Genomic DNA, 14,892 nt, shown 5'->3' on the forward strand with positions numbered 1-14,892 from the left:
CCTTCATGCCGAGCTGCTCCTGGCTGGCCCGAACACCATCTTCTTACCTGTCGCTGTCAAAGTCACCACTGCCCTCAACAACTTCTCCTTCTCATCCTTCCATGGTGCCACCGGGGACATCACCGACGTCAAATACACCTACACCCACTCTGCAGTGACGCAATGGGTGGCATCAGTTGTGGGTCTTCATAGTGATCCTCAGGAAAGGGCATTATTGCACAAACCAGACAAGATTCGCAAAGACGTGGCAGTAGTGGTGACAATATAATACGTAATGTGAGTTGATCGGAAATTAAATATAAATAAAAACCATGACAAACCCTCAAACACCCTTGTGCATCCCCTTCATGCTCACGACACGTTTGCCTTACGCTTCCTACTGCACATATGTGATGTATGCCCTGTGGCTGCAGCACAGGTAGTGGCAGGTTGAGTGAGGCTGACCGTGAAAGAGATGCATGAGAGGGTGAGTATGAGATAGAGCCGTGAGATTGTATGAGGATTGGGTTGAGTAGTAGTGGCGGGTTGAGTACTGGCGAGGTGAGTAAGTTCAGGTAAGATGAGGATGAGCTTTGAGTGGGTGTAAAGAGTGATGTGATAGAGTAGTGTTGGCAGTGCAGAAGGAGATGTGGGGTGGGGGCGGTGATGTGACAGACGGAGCGTAGGGGAATGAGTAAGTGTACTCACTACGGCTGACCTACTTAGGTGATTGAAGCGCCTCCTGCACTGTATGCAGGTGCACGATATGTTGGTGGTGCAGGTGACCTCCTCATCCACCTCGAGCCAGGCCTTCTTGGTGGCAGAGGCAGGCCGCTTCCTCCTGCCCGCCGGGGGGAAGATCTCTGTCCTCCCCCTCACCCCATCCAATAATACCTGGAGTGAGGCATCATTAAACCTGGAGGCAGCCTTCCCCCGGGGCTGCTCCATGCTGTAATCTTTCCTATTTCTTGCAACATCAGTCAGTGGAGGACTGCCCCTTTAAATAGGGCTCCTCTAGCTGACAGCCTATGCTGCGCATGCGCAGTCCTCCCGCTGCGCAGCTTTCCAGCGGGAAACCCGGAAGCACAGGTAAGTGGCTCCAATCAAGCTGCAATCATGTGCGGAGCACCCCGATTTCACTGGGCACGTTCCCCACGTGCCCAGTCGACCCGCCCCGCTGCGAACCCCCCCGTCCTCCTAATATCGGCCTTTATTTTACACTTGCCCTCTGGAAACTTTGCACTGACTTACTTCCACTTGTATTTCAAGCACCAATATGGGCTTCTCCAGGGATCCCACTGTATTTATGTTTCCTGGAGAAAGCAAAGGAAGGGCCAATATCCAGTAGGTGCGATTACTGAACCATTAACTACCCTCCAAATCCCCATATGTCGATGGAGGCAATCACACATCAATTTTTCGAAGAAATAGTTCAAGAGGCTGTGACAGTTTTGTTACATGCGTCAAGCAGACTGCCAGCAATGTCACAGCATGAGCTCTACCCAGTGGCAGTTAATGTCACTACTGCTGTCAATTTTTACGCATCAGGATCCTTCCAGGCTCCCGCTGGGGACGTCATCTGTATCTGCCGCCCATAGGCGCATACGCCACCTGACTGACTGATGCACTGTTTGCTGAAGCCAACCGGTTGAGCTTCTTCCCCAATCAGAAGCCATGTGGCTGTGCTGCGAAATTCTGAAACGTTCCCTTAAGTCCGGGGATAACAGATGGAAGCCGTGGCCCTACAGGCACCAGCCCACAACTCCTGTGCCTTTATAGACTGCAAGGGATATAACTCGCTCAACATGCAGAATTGTGTGTGACTCTTGAGTACAGAACCAGGCATGTCAATGCCCACAACCTCAGAAGCAGCCACAGTTCCTTCAGCCTCAAGCAATCGAGGGTGCTTTTGTTGTTTGAGTTACAAGTACGATTGTCAGGTTCGCTACAAGAAGATCAAGGGTATCATAGGAACAGGAGTAGGCCATTCAGCCCCTCGAGCCTGTTCTGCCATTTGGTTAGATCATGTCTGATCTGTACCTCAATACCATTTTACCCACATTTGTTCCATATCCCTTGATGCCCTTATCCAGCAAAAATCTATTGATCTCAGTCTTGAAAATTTCAATTGACCCAGCATCCACAGCCTTTTGGGGGAGCAAGTTCCAGATTTCTACTACACTTAGTCAAAAAGTGCTTCCTGATTTCACTTCTAAATGGCGTGGCTCTAATTTTAAGATTATGACCACTTGTTCTGGATTGCTGCACCAGAGGAAATAGTATTTCCGTATCCAACCTATCAAATCCCTATATCATTTTAAAGACTTCAATTAGATCACCCCTTAAACCTTCTAAATCAATAGAATAAAAGCCTAGTTTATGCAACCTGCCCTCATAATTTAACCCTCTAAGCCCTGGTATCATTCTGGTAAATCTGCGCTGTACCCCGTTAGGATGTTTCTCAATGACAGTGATAACTTCTATATCTCCCTCCCTCGTATTTATGATGAATTTTTGAACGGAGTTCAGTTCTCTTGTATGGGTAATAGTCTTCAGAAACATAAATGTGGGCAATGTTACAGAACTCACTAGTTGAACAGAAAGTTTTTTAGAGAGCAAGGCAGCATCTCAGCACGATGGCAGCAATGTACTTCGCATTTTAAGAAATGCTTTGAGGTTTTCCTCTTCTCTGCCCCACCCGGTTCAATTCTGTGATCAATTAGAATGAGTGATGCTTTCATTTAAATTTGTTACCACTGTTGAAAGTGTTCTGACATTGATGCAGTAAAAATATTTCTTTTGGGAAGGGATGAAAGACCAATTTTTTTTTGACTGAACACGCTTGATAGCATGGAACAGCTGAATTACATTTTTAAGTGGGGCCTGATCACTCTGTAGAATTGTTGGTTGTCGCTGAAATGCTTTTAATGTGGGTAATACTTTTAACTTCTTTATAACTACAAGTGCATTAGCATAACATTGCAATGAATATTTCCTTTTAAAGTAGGTGACAACAGGCACTCTACTTCGATGCGATTCATTTAAATGAGGGACTTTGAGACATTTCTCAGAGATGTGATAGGCAATATGTGAATATAACAACAACTTGCATTTATATAGCGCCTTTAACGTAGTGAAACGTAGAGAGGCGGAGAGGTTTAGGGAGGGAATTCCAGAGATAGGGCCTAGGCAGCTGAAGGCACGGCTGCCAATGATGGAGCAAAGAAAATCAAGGATGTGCAAGAGGCCAAAATTGGAGGAGCGCTGAGATCTCGGAGGGTTGTAGGGCTGGAGGAGGTTACAGAGATAGGGAGGGGCAAGGCTATGGAGGGATTTGAAAACTAGGATGAGAACTTTAAAATCATGGGGCTGCATTTTAGCACCCACCAGCGGGTGCGTTCCTGGCGGGGGGGGCCCCGGAAATCCGGTAGCGGGACCAGAGCCCACCTCGAACCTGCGCACTTCCAGGTTCTCCACTGACGCGCCGGCCTGCACGCGCAGCCCCCGCTGGTGGGAATCCCGCAGGCAATTAAAGCCAGCGGGATGCCACTTGAACCTATTCATTCTGCTCGTTCAGGTCGTTTACAGACCTGATTGAGCTGTTTTATAAGGAGGGGTGGGATTTTACGGTGAACAGAGACTGTTTCCCACACTGGGGGAAACACTCCCAATCCAAACGGAGGGGTTGCAGCCAGCAGCCTGTGGCAGCTGCAAAGGTGCATTCGACAGGTGGGGGAGACCCCTCACCATCGCAGGCGGCCACTCCGTCACATTGGACAGAGGTTGGCCTGTACCACCCTCCCCCTAACAAGAAAACTCACCGACCTGGAACCGCAACCCCGGTGTGGGGACACATCTACCTACCTTGCGGACCCCCTCAGACCTACGCTGTAGTCGCAGTCATGACCTCCTCGGAGGACGAACAGCATCACCAGCCTCGCCAGCCACGCCGCCCGCCCCTGCCACGTGGAGCTCCACAACACGGTGCTGTGGCACATCCACCCGCACAGCAGAAGGGAGGGCAACCGCAGAGAGAGATGCGTCGCAGGAGGCACTACCCTCGCCACAGGGTCTACAGACCGAGGCTCAGCTTCCTGGACCTCTCTGAGGAGCAGTGCATACGGAGGCTCAGAGTCAGTCGCCAGGTAGTCGCGGACATCTGCAGCCTCCTTAATGACGAGCTGCTCCCGGACGGACCGAGCAGCATCTTCTTACCCGTCGCCGTCAAAGTCACCACCGCCCTCAACTTCTTCGCCTCCGGATCCTTCCAGGGTGCCACCGGGGACATCACCGGGGTCTGTCAGTCGTCTGCACACAAGAGCATAAGGCAGGTTACCGACGGCTTGTTTCACAGGGCCTCGCACTACATCAACTTCGCCATGGATGACCGCAGCCAGATGGAGAGGGCGGTTGGATTCCATGCTGTGGCTGGCTTCCCACGGGTGCAAGGTGTAATCGATTGCACCCACATAGCAATACGGGCACCTCCACATGAGCCAGGACTGTTCATCAACCGCAAGGGGTATCACTCCATGAACGCCCAGCTCATCTGTGACCACCGCAAGAGATTCCTACACGTGTGCACCAGATACCCTGGCAGCTGCCACGACTCCTTCATCCTCGGGGAGTCCACCGTGCCGCCCCTCTTCCACGCTCCCAACACCGGCAACGGCTGGCTCCTCGGTGACAAGGGATACCCCCTGCACACGTGGCTTATGACACCTCTGAGGAACCCCACCACCGAGCCACAGCGTCGATATAACGACAGCCACATCGCTACCAGGTCTACAATTGAGCAGGCTATAGGGCTGCTCAAGATGCGCTTCAGGTGCCTTGATCGTTCTGGGGGAGCGCTCCAATACACGCCACACAGAGTGGGACGCATTATAGTTGTCTGTTGTGCCCTGCACAACATGGCGCAACAGAGGGGGGTGCCGCTGGAGGAGGCCCCGTCCACACCCACCACCCATATTGACGACGATGAGGATGAGGAGGAGGAGGAGGCGGCCGAGGAGGAGGAGGAGGAGGAACGACCCATGGGGCGAACACCGGCTCACCTGGCTGCTCGTCAGGCCAGGGAGGCACTGATATGTCAACGGTTCTCCTAACAGCAGACTGCCCAAAGCGTGCAGACCTCCCAACGTGGACAGAGGGGCGGCCATACCAGCCCCCTCCCCTGCCCCCTGCACGGAACAGTGGTGCAATTACTCCTGCACCCACCGTAGTGTGACCCAATGGGCGGGACCAGGCGTTCGTCTGCATGCTGAGCCCCACGAAAGGGACCTATTGCACAGGCCGGTCAAAAATGGACAAGACGTGGCAGTAGTGGTGAGAACTATGGGGTTTATTGGGGATGTGCACTAAACAATTATAAATTAAAACATCACAGATAGTCATTCACCCTCGTGCATTCCCTTTGTGCTCACAACACCTTCGCCTTACACTTCCGGGAACCCCTACGTGGTGCTACCCCTGTGGCTCCAGCAGAGGTAGTGGCAGGTTGCTCTTGTTGATACCCTGACCAGGTAGATGCTTTGGGCCGACGTCCTCTGGGTTTCGGTGCCCGTGAGGGCCCCTCCAAAGACTGCTCCTCCTGCACCTTTGCAGGGGCAGACTCGGCCACCTGGAGAGGAGGCAGCATTGCGGGTACTGGTTGAGAGGGGGGCAACGGGTGAGACGTGGGGGCACTTTGAGTGGCGTCCCCACTTCCATGTCCCCGTTCACCATCATCCCTCTTGTAGCCCAGGCCCACATCACTCCTTCCACTCTGCTGGACGACAGTTTGGATGACCTGTGTGAGGCCTTGGAAGGCCATCTGTAGTGTGTCTGTCAGCCTGTCTAAGGCGATAGAATGTTGCTCACCCTGAATCCGAACGGCCGTTGTCAGGGCCTGGACGCACTCAATGTTGAGCTGTGCGGAACGCTCGAGGGAGGCCAGCCTTTCCTCCATCGCAGACATTCCCGCACCTACCCGCGACGCTATCTCGCGGATACCCTCCTGTACTTGTGCCGCCATTCCCCTCATGCAGGAGTTCGACTCCTCCATCATCTGCGCGATTGTGGAGAGTGCGCGTGGCACCTGCTCCAGCACCTCAGCAATGTGCTCGTGCCCCTCGATGACTCTCCTTTTCACGGCTGGCCCCCAGGGTTCAGCATCTGGGTCCGGCTGAGCAGAGCCTGGAGAAGAGTGCTCCCACCGACGCGAACTCTCCACGGCTGCTCCTGCCACCAGGGTCTGCTCATGCTCACGTGTGCGTGGTGACTCACCATGTGCAAGCCCAACTAAGGGGGGACAGGGACCCACCGAGGTGTGTGTATCTGCGCTGGTGGATGCATGGCTCAGATGTGACGATGGACCCTCAGAGGCCGGCAGGTCCTCTGAGGAATCGCCCTCCAAGGTCACGGCGCTTGCAGACGGCCCTGCAAGAGAACAGAAGGCAATATTAGGCATCTGGACAGATGTTGCGGTGTGTCAGATGCCAAGTCATGCTAAGGTCATTCGCTATCATGAGTGCTGAGTGTCAGCTTTCTGTCACCGGCCGTTTCTGCAACCCCAGCCTCGCCATCCGCCACGGACAGGCACTCCAGCGTGTGGCTAAGCTCTAAAGCCTCCTGCTCCGCGTCCGTGAGCAGCACCTCGTGTGGCGGGCCCTCTCCCGGGCGTTCTTGCATCTCTTCTCCTGTCAAGGCAAAACGCAGAGGCGCGATTGAGTACTGCTTGCATGGTGAGACGCTGCAAGCATTGGTGTGGGTGGGTTGAGCGTGGGGAGATAGATGGGAGGGTGCGTGTGCCACATGGCCATGCCATTGTATGGGGATTGGGGTGTGTGGTACTGTTCGAATGGGGACAGGGGAGTTGAGTACGTGCATGCATGATGAGGATGATAGCTGAGTGGATGTGAGGGGTGATGCGAGAGTGTTGTGGTGGCAGTGCAGAAGGGGTTGTGTGGTGGTGGAGGTGATGTGGAGGACGGAGTGTGGGAGAATGCGTAAGTGTACTCACTTTGCCGGACCTAGTTAGGTCATTAAACCTCTTGTGGCACTGGATCCAGGTCCTGGTGATGTTTCCCCTGCTGCTCACCTCTGCTGCCACCTCCATCCATGCCTTCCTGGTGGTGGAGGGAGGGCACTTCCTGCCATCCGATGGGAACAACGTCTCCCTCAGCTGGAGTGAGGAGTCTGAAAACCTTGGGGCGGCCTTCCCCCTGGGGTGCTCCATGTTCTCCACGTCGTTGGTTGCAGCAGGAGGAGCAGTGGTGGAGTCTCCCTTTAAATAGAGCTGCACCAGCTCTCAGACGTCACTGCGCATGCGCAGTCCGCCGGCGCGCAGCTGAGCAGCGGCAAACCCGGAGCCGGAGGTAAGTGGCTCCAATTAGCCCACAATTGTGCGCAAATCACACTGATTTCACCGGGCGCGTTACCCACACGCCCGATAGCCCCCCACCGAGAACCCGCAGCCCTGCTAACATCAGGCCCATGGTGTTGCCAGATATTATTTAAGGTAATTGGCGAAAAATCCAGGAGGGAAATGAGGGGACATTTTTTAATGCAGCGAGTTGTTACGATCTGGAATGCACTACCTGAAAGGGTGTTGGAAGCAGATTCAATAGTAGCTTTCAAAAGGGAATTGGATAAATACTTGAAAAGGGAACATTTGCAGGGGTATGGGGAGAAAGCAGGGAAGTGTGACTAATTGGATAGCTCTTTCAAAGAGCCCACATCGGCACGATGGGCCGAATCGCCTCCTTTTGTGTTGTGTGATTCTATAATATTTATATCATAAATAAGGTACTTTTGGTTTTTTTAATGTCAATATTAAATCTGTCTTTCCTGTCTCTTAGGTGATGGGGGAGGACCTGTTACCAGACAGGTTTAAAAATGGTGCAGAGGCTGAAAAGCCTGTATCTTTTCCCAATTCATCCTCACTGACCTGCGTTGAAATTGAGTCAGGCTCTGACTTTGAGGAGAGGTGGTTTAAGAAGCTTGGATGCAAATCCTTCTACTGTTCCATACCAGAAGTAAAGCAAGATGGGGAAGAAAAAAAAACCAATGGATAATGTGAGCGTGGTTTGATCTCTGCCAAGGACTGTGGAAGTAACCCTGTGCTTATAGTGGACAAATAAGGAACTGTATGGCAAAAATAACTCGGGCTAAAAGCAGAGTCATTTGGCCTGAGAAATAAAGTACACTGGCGATTGGCTGTGTCACGCAAAAACATGTACGCTCAATGGACTGGAGCAAACGCTGATCTTACATTTCACAAACTTGCTGAATCGACTGGCTCCTGCAGACTTCAGAAACGAGACAGGTGAAGAGTTCTTAAAATTGCTGGCTTATGTGGAAGAAATAATTGGAGCTTACTTTACTTCTGCAATCAAGTGCAGACCTCCAAGATATCCACTTTGCACACTGGGATCCAGCCAGTGATATCACTGACTAGTTTCTTCAGCGAGCTGTCATGCCTTGATGGGGTTTTGTTACTATAGAGTCGCTGATACAAGTTCAATAGACAGCAGTGTAAAGGGCAATGTTCATATACTGTGATATTAACTTATATTTAAGATGCTATGGAGGCTCATTTTCTTTGCCCCACAGTTTTGATTTTTAAAATTTTGTTTTTAATTCATATTTTTCCTAATGTCGGAAAGTGGGGGGAAGTCAACTATTCTAATATTTTCTCTAAATTAAAACTCTTTTATAATTTTCTAATACACTTCCATGATGAGTTGATTTGTATATATGAAATCTTGCGGCAAATACATACATGGATCAAGAAGCCAAATGCTAATTACAGAGAGCTGCTACATTGCTTTGAATTTGCAAGAACGAGAAGACTCGTAGTTGTCGAACGGCAGCAGCAGAAGACAGCAGGGGCCACCCTAACTCATCAGATGCTTTAGTGAGTTTATGCGGTGAGTAGCAGAGTCACACAGAACCAAGACGATGCCCTCTTTGTGTAGGTCTTAGCTAGGATCACGGTATGTGCACTACATTTACCCTCCACACTCTCAGCTTAGAATGGAGAAAGATTGGTCAGGATTCCCACACCTGATCACCTGCTGGAAATGCATGTGTGCTGCAGTGAATGAGAATTGGTTCTAAAGAATTAAGTCCAGAGCAGCACAGAAGTTAGGACCCAAGAAATAGCGGGATCAGGAACTTGACTAGTAATGTATGTATCATGCATGGTGTGGAATATCCTGGATCTACAAACTATGCAGAGGAAGTACACATGCATTGGGGCATTTTTCACTGATCAGAGAAGGATAAGGGGACAACACGAGTAGGCCATTCAGTCCCTCGAGCCTGTTCCATCATTCAATTAGATCATGGCTGATCCGTATCTTAACTCCATTTACTTTTCTTGGTTCCGTAACCCTTGATACCCTTAGCTAACAAAAATCTTACCAATCACAGTTTTGAAATTTTCAATTGACCCCCTTTTTGGAGGGGGTAGAGGAGGAGTTCCAGATTTCCACTACCCTTTTTGTGAAGAAGTGCATCCCGACATCACCCCTGATCGGCCCAGCTCTAACTTTAATAGAGACCTCATTTTAATTTTAACAGGGACCTAATAAAGGCTTTCAAGATCATGAAAGGTTTTGAGAGGGCAAATAAAGATTTTCTCTGCTAGTTGGAGAATTGATAATAAGGGGACATACGAATTAAGAGCAGGAGTAGGTTATTCGGCCCCTCGAGCCTGCTCTGCCATTTGATAAGATCATAGCTGATCTGATTGTGACCTCAACCCTACTTTCCCGTCTACCTACTATAACCTTTGACTCCCTTGTTAATCAGGAATCTATCTAACAGCCTTAAAAATATTCAACGACCCTGCCTCCAACCCTCTCTGGGGAAGGGAGTTCCACAGACTCACACCCTCAGAGAAAAAATTTCTCCTCATTTCCGTCTTAAATGGAAGACCCTTTATTTTTAGACCTCCAAGTCAGGAGTGTGATGGAATACTCTCCACTTGCCTGGATGAGTGCAGCTCGAACAACACTCAAGAAGCTCGACACTATCCAGGACAAAGCAGCCCACTTGATTGACTCCCCTGCTGTTCTTCGAAATAGTGCCATGGGATCTTTTACTTCCACCTGAGAGGGCAGGCGGGGCCTCGGTTTAACGTCTCATCTGAAAGACAGCACCACCAACAATGCAGCAGTCCCTCAGTACTGCACTGGAGTGTCAGCCTAGATTTTGTGTTCAAGTCTCTGGAGTGGGACTTGAACCCATGACCTTCCGACTCAGAGGCGAGAGTGCTACCACTGAACCACGGCTGACATAAGGCGCCTTTAACATAGTAAAACATCCAAAGGCGCTTCACAGGAGTGTTATCAGACAAAATTTGACATTGAGCTACATAAGGAGATTTTGGGCAGGTGACCAAAAGCTTGGTCAAAGAGGTAGGTTTTCAGGAGTGTCTTAAAGGAGGCGAAGAGGTTTAGGGAGGAAATCCCAGAACTTAGGACCTATGTAGCTGAAAGCATGGACGCGAATGGTGGGGCGATGGAAAGCAGGGATGCGCAAGCGGCCAGAATTGGAGGAGCACAGAGCTGTCAGAGGATTATAGGGCTGGAGGAGGTTACAGAGATAGGGAGAGGCGAGACCATGGAGGGATTTGAAAACAAGGATGAGAATTTTAAAATCGAGGAGTTGCCGGACTTGGAGCCAATGAAGGTCAGCGAGTGCAGGGGTGATGAGTGAACGGGACTTGGTGCGAGTTAGGATACAGGCAGCAGAGTTTTGGATGAGCTGAAGTTTACAGAGGGTGGTAGATGGAAGGCCGGCCAGGAGAACATTGGAATACTCTAGTCTGCAGGTAACAAAGGCATGGATGAAACATAAATTTCAAATATATGCTTGGCCTTTTGCCATCCCGAATAAGATATAATTTACAGAAACAAGGAAAGAAAATTATGTAAACTATGTATTTACATATGGAAGAGACATTTATATTTTAGCGCATTCACCCTCACCCCCTAGTTTCCTGCTACCGGTTCGGAGATTTGATTGGTCTGTGTAACCTGTTTGCTGAAAGAGGGTAATATTGACCCCAAGATCTGGCAACATGATGTTTTCTCGCTCACAAAGGGAACAAGGATTTCATCAATAGGGCAATGCAAAAATGCATTTCTACTTAAAACTGCAACCCAGATGCTTGGGGAATTAAATTTCTTTTCAGAAGTCATTAAGTGGAATACAGGCTTGCTATTAACTTAAAAAATAATCATCTGAATCCAGATTTGCCACATCATACAATCATAGCTTAATGTGTTTTTATTTGACCACAGAACAGAACAACCCAGAAAAAAGGATTTAAGAGCACGATACTTATTGTACTTTTAAAATTCATTCTCAGGATGTGGGCGTCACTGGCAAGGCTGGCATTTATTGCCCACCCTAGTTGTTCTTGAGAAGGAGGTGGTGAGTCTTCTTGAACCGCTGCAGTCCGTGTGGCGAAGGTTCTCCCACAGTGCTGTTAGGTAGGGAGTTCGAGGATTTTGACCCAGCGACAACAAAGGAAAGGCCAATATATTTCTAAGTCAGGATGGTGTATGACTTGAAGGGGAACTTGGTGTTGTTCCCATGGATCTGCTGCCTTTGTCATTCTAGGTGGTAGAGGTCGCAGGTTTGGGAGGTGCTGTTGGCGAGTTGCCTTGGCGAGTTGCTGCAGTGCATCCTGTAGATAGTGCACACTGCAGCCACAGTGCGCACCGGTGGTGGATGCTTAAGGTGGAGTGTTAAAACACGTTGATGTGTAGAAGAGAGTTGATTAAATACCATCATTTTTAGTGCAAGTATCAACGTGAGCTGTCTCCAAAGTCACTTCATCGTACAGTCAAATTGGTTTTTACCCATAAGAGGGTATATATTATATTTCATGTGTTCAAAATATGCTTCTGAAGCAGGATAGGAGGATTTCACTCTGCCAGTGCTAAGTCTAGTGATTAGTCCCTTATTTCAAACAAGTATACAGTGATCTGTTATGAGACTGTGTAATTTTTATTACTGTTAATACAGCATCATACCTTGCCTCTATGATGCACACACTTATAACTCCCTCATACACAATCTCTAGAATTGTTCTCTACATGACCCTATATAAAACCACACACTGGATGAGGTGTACTTTAGTTTTAGAAAAATGTATCATTTTTTTCCATAAACCTAGTGTGTATTTTGACATCTTAATGGTGCTAACAGTAGTATTGTGAATGGGAAGTAAGATGTAGAAAAGTATGCTGAAGGTTTTATGGAGAGTAAGACTCCAATGGCCTTCTAATAGTATCCACCTTGTCCTCTGATTTTGGACTCAAGTCCCGGGGCTGCTAATTTTCCTACCTCTGATCAGTTGTGGACTGTATCACTAGATGGGGCCATACAAAAGCAAAGTATTTGGGGGGTTAAATTGGGCTGCGTAGTGCCCGTTTTTCAGGCGCTATGCAGCCTTCTAAGACCCCAAAGTGGCAGGCTGGAAGCGCGTGCACACGTCTGCCTGGAAATGCACTGCCCACCATAGTGGGTAAAGACAAACCAAAGGCATCCTTTACCCACGCCTGAAGCAGGGGTTAGATCATTTGCAAGTGCAAATAAGGGGCCAAACGCCTGCTTCAGGTCCCCGCTCCAACATTGGTTTGCCTTGAAGCAGCCAGCACCAGCGCTGGGATAACCAACTCTAAAAATCACCTAAGTAACACCGTTAGCAGCGGCCCAATCTTGGAGCACCTTCTCCTGCAGCACCTTCTTCATTATGATGTGGTCCGAGGCCCAATATCCGGGGCTCCTCAGACCTCACCATTTGTGCGCAGGGGGAATAACGCTGCTTCCGGGGAGGGGGCACCCAAAAGTGGGCGGTCCTGGATTTACCCCCTTGTTCTTTTACCTTTATTAGTGGAAATGCAGCAAAATAAAATATTAAGTGGCCTGGTGCCTCAAATAATGCATTGGTGCACAAACAAGTTGATTGCAACGTGCTAAGATGCAGGTTTGCATTCTGTATCTCCAAATACAGCAAGTTCTCAGTCAGATTGTGAGAAAGACTTGCATTTCTATAGCGCCTTTCATGACCTCAGGACATCCCAAAGTGTAGTCACTGTTGTAATGTAGGGAATATGCGGCAGCCAATCTGCACACAGCAAGGTCCCACAAAGAGCAATGAGATAATGACCAGATAATTTGTTTTACTGATGTTGGTTGAGGGATAAATAACTCCCCTGCTCTTCTTTGAAATCGTACCATGGGATCTTTTACGTCCACCTGAGAGGGCAGACGGGACCTGGATTTAAAGTCTCATCCAAAAGACGGCACCTCCGACAGTGCAGCACTCCCTCAGTACAGAACTTGGAGTGTCTGCCTAGATTTTGTGCTCACGACCTTCTGACTCAGAGATGATGGTGCTACCTACTGAGCCATGGGAAAAGTGCTGAACAGATTTCTGTATGAAGATGTGTCACTGTGATCTGCTCTTGTGTTTCCCTTAGTGGCTGGTCACAGAATGACCTTGGAAGAGGCTTGATGACAAGTTCTCTTGGCTGAAGACTAGCACAGGAGGAATTAGAAAATAACTTAAAAGTTAGGAACTCAAAATGGTAAAGACTAACTTATAAAAAGATTATATTTATAAATAATTTGAAAAAGATCATATATAAATACTTGAAATGAAGCCACTGGGATGTTATTTTGAAGTATTCCTTTAATGTGTGGCTAAAACCTACATTCTTGCATTATGCTGAAGAATTACACCTTAGTTGCTATGTTGCAATCTAGTAACGATCATAATGAATGTTCCAGAACGTTTTGTACAGCGATAATGAATCTGACCACCCAGTTGTCTACTATTACAACATAAAATATGTTCACAATTCATTGAAACCACAACAGAGACCGGAAGAAGTAGATGACAAGTTGCTTACTTTAATTGCTCATAGGTTCACAATTGCAGCATAAAACTACTTGATTCTTGACTTCGGTCATTAACATATGATTCAGTGTGAGCTATTTTTAAATATTTTATTTTTGGTCCTCTTTCTTTACCCACCTCAATCACTTGGTGGATGAATGCATAGCACGTTAAGCCAGAAAGACCAAGACTATTCCAGATTTTGCTACCTGTTCTAAATTAGCTGATCTCTGCTAAGCCAACATTGTCCAATATGTTAAGCACTAGCCATATGTTGCTCATTGGGAATTAAGAGCGAGTGGGCTGAAGATTGGGGGAGAGAGAATCATAGAGGGAGAGAGAGAAAATCACAAATACACAATGCAATAGAGATAGAATTTGATGCATACAGGCAGAGAGAGGGAGAAAATCACAGATGCAGAGGTACACAGAGAGGCACATCAGGACAGAGCAAGATACAAGCAGCGATACAGGGAGAGAATCAGTTATAAACAGGGACAGAGAGAGAATCACAGATACATTGAAGGACAGGGAGAGATGGAATCACAGATACAGGCGGAAAGAGCAAGATAGCGAATCACACTGAAAAAGATAGATAGAGAAAAAATGAGACAGAGAGAAAATCACAGACACAGACAAAGACAGAATATCACATTCACAAAGGAACAATGAAGGATAAAGAGAAAATAACAGAAAGAAAGAACCTGCATTTATAAAGGACCTTTAATAACATCCCAAATGCTTCACAGCCAATGATTATTTTTGAAGTGTAATCACTGTTGTAAAGTAGGAAACGCAACAGCCAATTTGCGGACAGTGAGATCCCACAAACAGCAATGAGATAAATGACCAGGTAATTTGTTTTTAGTGATGTTGCTTGAGGAATAAATGTCAGCTTGAATATTAGGGAGAATTCCCCTGCTCTTCACATAGTGCCATGAATCCTTTATATCCACCTGAGTCCACAGGTCAGGGCTTCAGTTTAATGTCTCATTCAAAAGGCAACACCT

At 48.2% G+C, this 14,892-nt stretch overlaps 1 protein-coding gene across 2 annotated transcripts in view; it reads left to right on the top strand.

Annotated features, from left to right (window-relative positions):
- zgc:101716 (uncharacterized protein LOC492784 homolog) overlaps positions 1–8,688 on the top strand; it is a 29,853-nt gene extending 21,165 nt beyond the window's left edge. For both annotated transcript variants that reach the window (XM_067981604.1, XM_067981601.1), the window contains exon 6: positions 7,821–8,688. In XM_067981604.1, the coding sequence (XP_067837705.1) occupies positions 7,821–8,036 (216 nt within the window). In that variant the 3' untranslated portion in view covers positions 8,037–8,688. The remainder of the gene's footprint in view (positions 1–7,820) is intronic.
- Positions 8,689–14,892: the final 6,204 nt, after the last annotated feature.

This window comes from Heptranchias perlo, chromosome 3, assembly GCF_035084215.1.
Source record: "Heptranchias perlo isolate sHepPer1 chromosome 3, sHepPer1.hap1, whole genome shotgun sequence".
NCBI classification, from domain to species: Eukaryota; Metazoa; Chordata; class Chondrichthyes; order Hexanchiformes; family Hexanchidae; genus Heptranchias; species Heptranchias perlo.